This window comes from Pholis gunnellus, assembly GCF_910591455.1.
Source record: "Pholis gunnellus genome assembly, chromosome: 10".
NCBI classification, from domain to species: domain Eukaryota; kingdom Metazoa; phylum Chordata; class Actinopteri; order Perciformes; family Pholidae; genus Pholis; species Pholis gunnellus.
Genome location: NC_136537.1, coordinates 7597352 through 7604926, shown reverse-complemented (window position 1 = coordinate 7604926; position 7575 = coordinate 7597352). Strand labels below are relative to the sequence as shown.

At 48.2% G+C, this 7575-nt stretch overlaps 1 protein-coding gene across 1 annotated transcript; it reads left to right on the top strand.

Annotated features, from left to right (window-relative positions):
- Positions 1 to 7282, top strand: hdx (highly divergent homeobox). The gene is made up of 11 exons (XM_079167026.1): positions 1 to 1112; positions 2476 to 2637; positions 3019 to 3165; positions 3403 to 4563; positions 4699 to 4755; positions 4912 to 5058; positions 5568 to 5766; positions 5865 to 5944; positions 6363 to 6464; positions 6562 to 6684; positions 6790 to 7282. The coding sequence occupies exons 2-11, from the start codon at positions 2572 to 2574 to the stop codon at positions 7048 to 7050; spliced, it is 2343 nt and encodes a 780-aa protein (XP_079023152.1). The 5' UTR covers positions 1 to 1112; positions 2476 to 2571; the 3' UTR covers positions 7051 to 7282.
- Positions 7283 to 7575: the final 293 nt, after the last annotated feature.

The following is a 7575-nucleotide window of genomic DNA, read 5'->3' as shown; positions in this document are numbered from 1 at the left end:
AACAAAACAAACTTAAGTTTCAAAGTGCAGGTATGCCACGTAGCTCCATACAAACCCTCAAACAGATTGGGAAGCTCTACAAAGTAATAATAATGTCTGGTGGAGTCCTTCAAATGAAAATGCATGGCACTCAGCGGCTGTGTTTGTGTTATTGGCAAGGTACCTCTAAAGGGGCAATGTTTGTTTCGACCTGGTTCAAAGGACAGAACATTTATTGCACCATTTGCCATGGCTCGGATTGCTGGGGCCAAATTCTTCATGCATGCTCTGTGTCCTACTGCCATGTCTCTCTCCTTGATACACATTGTTAGCCGTACTGCAGCAGAAATGCTAATCAGCTATTAGACTGTAATAACTCGTATTTCTGACGGTGCGGTATTACCTAGGATGAAGAGATGTTAAGGACCAGAGTGATTTGTAGCTAAATAAAACATCTGTGATACTGTTTCTCTTACAGTCGTTTGATGACTAAGATAAAAAAAAGTGATACAATTCAATGCACGACTATAGCTTAGTGCAGTATTGCCAAAGCAGGTTGCACAAGGTTTACAATGTAAGTATATCTGAATGTAAATGCAGATTTTAACATTCAACAAACATCAATAATGCACAAACTTTTCCTGTCAATAATAATAATACATTTTTAATAAAAACAACATTTGCTATCTTGATCACAAAGTGTCATAAGTATGTATAGTGTCACTCTAAACATGTTCTGTTGGCAACATTTACAGCACCTGCTGTACATTCAAGCATAGTTTCAGTGACAGCCTAAACTAAAGAAGCACTTCAAAGGATACTTTGACATGCTGATGAGGACACAGGCCCCATTCCCTATCCAAAGTTTCGTGTGCTTCCATGTCTGTGACCTCCTCCTCCTCCAGCAGCCCACTAAACAAAGTCAATGGTGGGCGGGACCACGGCGCTCAGTTTTCAGCCCTTTCCGAATGTCACAGCGATGATCTTGAGCTCCCATTGGCTCCTGTCTGCGAACACGTCACAATCATGATTAGAATTGATGATCGGACGTTCTGATTTCATTGTCTAGCAAAGGGGACTGGTGGAAAAATCTGCTGAATTGGAGCGCTCGTCTGATTTTGACATCAAATATGGTAAGTGGGAGAGTGACTTCACTTTTCACTTCGGGGGGGAAAAAAAAACCGACTTGTTTTCGTTCGTGTCCGCCCGAAGCCAGGGGTCAGCGCGAGCGACCGCGCCAGGGGTCGGGAAATCACAGATTTGAAGGAAAAGTTTAGCTGCAGCTATCCACGGGGGGAGAGCTAATGCTAATGCTAGCATAGCGTTTGGCTGGCTCAGATATGGCCGCTCAGGCCTGCAAGCTAGCGCGAGCTGTTTTGAGTGGCCATTGTGCTGATGCGGCGCTTACCCCCGGTTTGTTTACCGTCTGGCTCGCGGTCGTAAAAGTTATGGCATGCGCCTCCTGTGCGGGATATTGTGTGACTGAGTCCCCGGGCTGTCGCCTCGGCGGTGTGCTAATCTGACGTGCCCACAATTTGTTCGCTAATTCTCTCTCCGTAATGTTTCCATATTGGCTGTGGCCATGCGCAGTCAGCCTGCCAGGATAAACCCGCTGGACGCTTATTGGTCGCACAACATTCCCGTATGTGACATATTTCTGTCTTCCTCGGAAAACCTCTGCTCCAAACGGAGCAGTGAGAGTGTTTCTGAGGTGACTGTAGGCTGTTTCCTCTCTCTCTCTCTCTTTCTCTCTCTTTCTCAATGAGTGTGCACACACAACACACGCTCGTGAAACTCGTCCCACCGGATCTCATCTCAATAATAGTCCTGTGAGTGTGGCACATTGAAGAGATAGCTAGCTGTGAACTGTGAAGACTGTCACCAATTGTTTTTTTAATTTTTAAGGTGTAACTACTAAAACTAGATTATGTTCGTTAGATTTCTTTAAAAACTAACATCTGTAGCTGTATTTTGTTTAACTATAGTTTATGATACATGATCAACTTTAGGTTTTTTTTTGCCAAAAGGTCAGCCATAACTTGCAGTTAATACATGCGTAATTGTAACTCCATAGCTTATGCATTTAAATGGTTTTCAGTTGATGAATAGATCAACGTTTTGCTGGGGACAACATCGGCTATTAGCGTGATTGATCGTGCTATTGATGCTACACAGTGGCTTGTCACAGCTGCCACTGTGTAGCATCAATAGCCTATTATACTTTGACAGACAGCGCGTTGTGTATTTAACGGCTGCACAATGCTTGCTGTAACTGTTCTTCAAAATGTTGTAATATATCATATGGCAAAGTGTTGACTGGTTGTCTACCGTTTGATGAAACTGATCCGTGCACATCAGAAAACTAGTCTTTTGTTGTTATCGAAAGCCTACAGAAGCATGTCACGGATAGAGTTGTCATTACTCTGTCATACTCTTCTTTAATTTGTTTTATTTACACTCTTAAGCATAGCGTTGTCTGCGTTGCTTTCTCCTCAGCCACATTACCCAGCGGTGTGCCAGGTTCACTGAGACACGATGAGTGCAATCGAACCTGTGCTGGCCTAGAAACATGGAGGTTTTGCTGTGATCTGCATGGCTGCCCCGTTCCCCTCCAGTGGCAGAATGGATGCATGGGCACAGAGGCGCGGCCTGCAGACTGTGAGTATCTCCAGAGTTGTATTCCAATGTGAGCTGGAAAATAAAAAGACAAAGAAAACGTGGCTTGAAATCATGACAAATGAAGAACAAAGCACAGGGACCGCTGCTGCAGTTGTCATCTTGAGACTGTGACATTGTCATGGGGGCAGAACTATGTAATAGTTGATGCATTTGCTAAATTAGTGTTTAATATGATAAAATGTTGTGATATTTAGAATTGGCTGCAAAAACCTTCACATTACGTCCCATAAAGCAACCAAAGAGAGGAAGTTGCCCGAGTGTCATGAAGTTGTAAATTCGCACTAAATGCTTTATCTCTCTGACCTCATCATTTCCCACAATCCGCCGGTGAGTTCTTTATCTCATGTCATTGTCTCTCAGATGAACCTGCGGTCGGTGTTTACGACTGAACAGCAGAGGATCCTGGAGCGCTACTATGATAACGGGATGACCAATCAGAGCAAGGCCTGCTTCCAGCTAATACTGCAGTGTGCTCAGGAGGCCAAGCTGGACTTCAGCGTGGTCCGGGTAGGCCCATCAAAATGTGCTCGTGTGTTTCTGTGAATGAGCAAACAGGGAAGCACAACTCTGCCCTATGATTTGTGGCGCACCGTTGCGGGGGAGGGGGTGGGGGGGGGGGGGGTGTAATTGAGACTGTGAGTCTCTTCCCTCTGAGTTCTTCATCTAATGCAGAGTCCTCCATTATTATCCAGAACGTTTTGTTAAGTGACATTACTGAGCTGATTGCTCTTCTTCCCCCCGCAGACATGGGTTGGCAACAAAAGACGTAAGCTGGCCTCCAAGGTGGAGCAGAACGGAGGCATGTCTCATTCCTTTTCCAGTCACGGACTCGCTGGGGGATTGCTCTCCAATCACTCGTTAGCCGGAGGTCCGCTGTCCAATCATGGCCTGGCGGCAGGGCCGCTGCTTCCCGCCGACCTGGCTGCGGCGCGGAACATCCAGAACCGTGTCCACCTCCTCCCCCCATCCTCGTCCTTCCCCTCTTTCTCGTCGACATCTTCCTCCCCGTCCTCTTCCTCTCCCCACAGCAGCGGAAGCAACAACAACAACAACGACGTCATACTGACGGGGATTTACTCCCTCAACTCCGTCCCCCGCTCCCGACCGAGACCCCCGGCGCCCCCATCTCAGTCAGACTCCGAGCCCTCGGCACACACGTCCTCGTCCCTGTTCAGCCGGGCCCTCAGCTCCGCCTCCTCACCCCTCCACTCCAAGCTGGTCTCGCTCTCTCAAAACCTCGCGCCCCTCACATCTGCCTCAGGGCCTTTAGTCTACACTGCAGTCAGGAAGGGAGCTTTATCCCTCGGGGGGGCAGGGGTAAGTGCAGGAGCAGGGGTAGTACCTCACAGCTGGACTAGGCAGTACGGTACAGCGCAAACTCGCCCTTGGTCCTCTTCCTCACAGCCCCAAACTCAGCCTCAGCCCAGACCTCACTCCAACCCTCAACCTCAACCTCCTGCCCCTCAGAAGACGCGGGTCTCCCTCCCGGTGCAAAGCTCCGAACACACACCTCGTATCCAGCAGGTCTTCACCTTGTCAGAGGGAGGCGAGGGGGAGAGACTCAGAGTCTCCCCCCCTCGCTCGAGTCATGAGTCTACCCGGAAAATCCAGGAGGCGCCCCATCCCCGGGACGCCAGTCAGAACTTCTCCATCGCAATGGAAACCGGCGATGAAGAAGATGAGTGGCAAAGGGAAGAGGAGCTGGCAAACATGGCCGCCCAGACACACCTCCACAGGGAGCAGACGTCAACCAGCCCAACCGGGGCTGAAGTGTCTGCGGCGAGGGGAGGCCACACGCCGCCTACGCCGAGACCCAGACCCGCACTGCTTCACGGCAACACAACTGTTCAGGGCAGCTACTCCGTCACAGCACAGACCTCACTCACAGGAGAATCCGGCTCACAGGTAGGACAGGTTGTAGCGTTGTGGCCCCTTTCCTTCAACGTGAATCCAAAGACTTGAACCTGACTGTGTGTGTGTGGGTGTGTGTGTGTGTGTGTGTGTGTGTGTGTGTGTATCTCTGTGTATCTCTGTGTGCAGACTTCACTCGGTGTGTCTGCCGGCCCCTGGATTATCAGCAACTCCAGAAAGAGAACAGTCAGTACTTTTGTTTTTGTCCCTATAAACACAAAACATATGTATTTAAAAAGGTACCAGGTGTACTGTATGGTTATTACACACTTACACTGACGCGGTCTGCTTACCATCAAGCGTGAAACTTCTGTAGTTAAAAGCAGGTTTTGTTGTTTTCAGCTGCAGGATCGGACCCAGTTCAGCGATGGGGATCTCATCCAACTGAAGCGCTACTGGGACCGAGGCATGACCAGCCTGGGCTCCGTCTGCAGGGAAAAGATCACCGCTGCAGCCAACCAACTCAATGTAGACACTGAAATAGTCAAGGTAGTCCCTCCTGGCATATAATGTCCGCAGTGTACTTGAAACTAGAGAGATGTTTTGTCGAATTGTTCTCACCGTCCGGCCACTCGTCTGACATTTAGTGAAAACACGACCATTGGACTGAACTTTAGAGAGCTGTAGGAAAACAGGAAAGAGCAACTTTTCTAGGTCACTTACTTGCTCAAAGTTGTGTAAAAGTCACTCAGTTATATATCAGGGCCACCGTAGGAATGCTGATGGACTAAATATAGTCTCTCAGTCCTGACACACCCATGACCCGCTGCCATCTCACTTACTGGGATATTTATTACAAGGAAGGAGAAACAGTACACCACCATCAGGATGATCTTCAAATCACTGCGATAATTAAAACAGCTTAATATTAATTTAGTTGAGGCTCTATATTTATCTTGACTTATTAACCATCACATTCATCACACTTTATTTTGAAAAGCGTATTGGTATCATTGCAGTCTGTGACTCTTTCCGTGTTGTCTTATTCCAACCGGCAGACATGGATCAGTAACAGACGGCGGAAGTACCGTCTGATGGGTATTGAAATCCCTCCACCTAAAGGCGGGCCCGCTGTATTCTCCACCTCGTCCCCGGGAAACGAATCTCCGAGGGCCCTCAGCCCCGACGACGTGGGGCTCAGAACGCCCGACCTCGGAGATGACTTGAATGACGAGGGATCTGTCTGCCTGTCTGAAGGTTAGGCCGGTCACACAATGCACACACACACACACAAACACTGGAGGGTGCATAATGAACCGTGTATCTCAGCATCCGCCCAATCTTCTTGCTTCTAGACGGCACGATCGGATCGCAGCATCGAGACGAAGAAGACGGGATCGATGTGTCCACTGCTACTCCACTGGCCAATAATGTGGTACGTCGTTATTACAGCACAGCCTCGTTAAATGTAGTCACGTAGGAACGGGCGCTACTCAAACATATAAGTTCATATATTTGTTTGTAGCAACAAAACTACACCAGCGGTACGTCAGTTTGGCACATTTTCCCCCATCATGCCTGGTGTTTTAGTGCTTTATCCCACCATGTGTTTACAGCACTGTTGAAGACACAAAACGGATGCACACAAAGCATCTTACATGACAAAAAAACATGCAAACAAAACACAGATTCTGTGTGTAGCAGAACACTTTTGTATCACCTTTCATCCATGTGTTTTACATAATAATAATTTGCATAATAATACAGTAAATTACAGAAACGGAACATAGGGAATAAAACCCAGAGCAGGACTCTCTTCTTGATCTAATCTCTGTGTCTTTTTTTTTTAACAGAAGATCGAAGTAATTGATGAGGAAGACGAATATGGAGACTATGAAGATGGTGACTTAGTGGCTTCAGACCTGGATCAAATGCAGAGCCTGCTGGAATTCAAGGTGAAGACGAACAAAGGGCGGTGACAGATATTTAATACGAGACGCGAAATGAAAAGCACTTTCAATAACTTCTTGCCTCTTGCTTTGAACGTTTCAGCACGAGGAAGTGCAGTTCCTAGAGATTGAGCTAGAGAACCAAAAACAAAAGTACGACGAGCTCGTCAGCTTCACGAAGAGCCTGCTCAGCGCCGTGAGGAGCAATGACCTGGAGAGACAGCAGGTACGTTCACCGTCATGTTCACGCGCCGACAGCGCGAAGCGAAGCGCCTTCCCCCCCGTCGGTAGACGTTTCTCACCCGAGGCCTGCTGTCGTTTGTGTGTTTAGGAACTCGTGGCCAGTCTACCTCAGCCTTCAGACCAGGACTGGGACATGACGGAGGAGAGAGGAACGCAGCCCGCTGACGCGTCGGCGGACGCGTGCTCCAACCACAACGGCTCCCCGATGGCCGGGGCGGAGTCCCCGCCGGCCCCGGCAAACGAAGAAGTCCCGCTGGTCCCAGTGAACAAAGACGACACATCGACTGAAGTTACTGAGCCCTCTGCATCAGAGGAGCAGCTGCAGGAGGCGGCGACAGAACAAAAGTGACTGTGTCATGTACATCCGCTCACATAGGACTCATACAGATGTTTCCACACTCCACGTAGAAGCCGGTATCGGACTATACGGTGTTACACACATTTACACAAACACTCTGGTAAACTCATGCTCCACGCCCAGTGCCTGTGGATCGACGCTTCACTACGACTGTTGGGCTGACAAATGCCTTTTTTACTGCATATCATCTGCCTTGATCTGGACCGGTCCGGAGAGAACAATAAACAACCTCTAACTTATCCGTGTGGCTGTTGTGTTTCACTTGTCTTATGTATCAGCTCAGCAAATGTAGAAAACGACACATGTTTTTAAAACCCCAACTGTAGAAAGGATGTTCACATACTGTAGTGGCTTTTGTTATTACAGTTGCAGTCATTAATTAAACTATGGGACCGACATGCAATTAGTCCAGATTCCAATCATAACATTCAACCATGATAATATAATAATATCTCCAATGGCACTGACCTTTGATCATAGGCTCCAGTTCAACTTGAAAACTAGGCCCATGGTGAC

Excerpts from the sequence above, each read along its gene's own strand:
- hdx (XM_079167026.1), top strand. The coding sequence starts at position 2,572 with ATGGCTGCCCCGTTCCCCTCCAGTGGCAGAATGGATGCATGGGCACAG. Across the intron at positions 4,756-4,911 it reads GCAACTCCAGAAAGAGAACA|CTGCAGGATCGGACCCAGTT; the intron begins GTCAGTACTTTT and ends TGTTGTTTTCAG. Across the intron at positions 5,767-5,864 it reads ATCTGTCTGCCTGTCTGAAG|ACGGCACGATCGGATCGCAG; the intron begins GTTAGGCCGGTC and ends TCTTGCTTCTAG.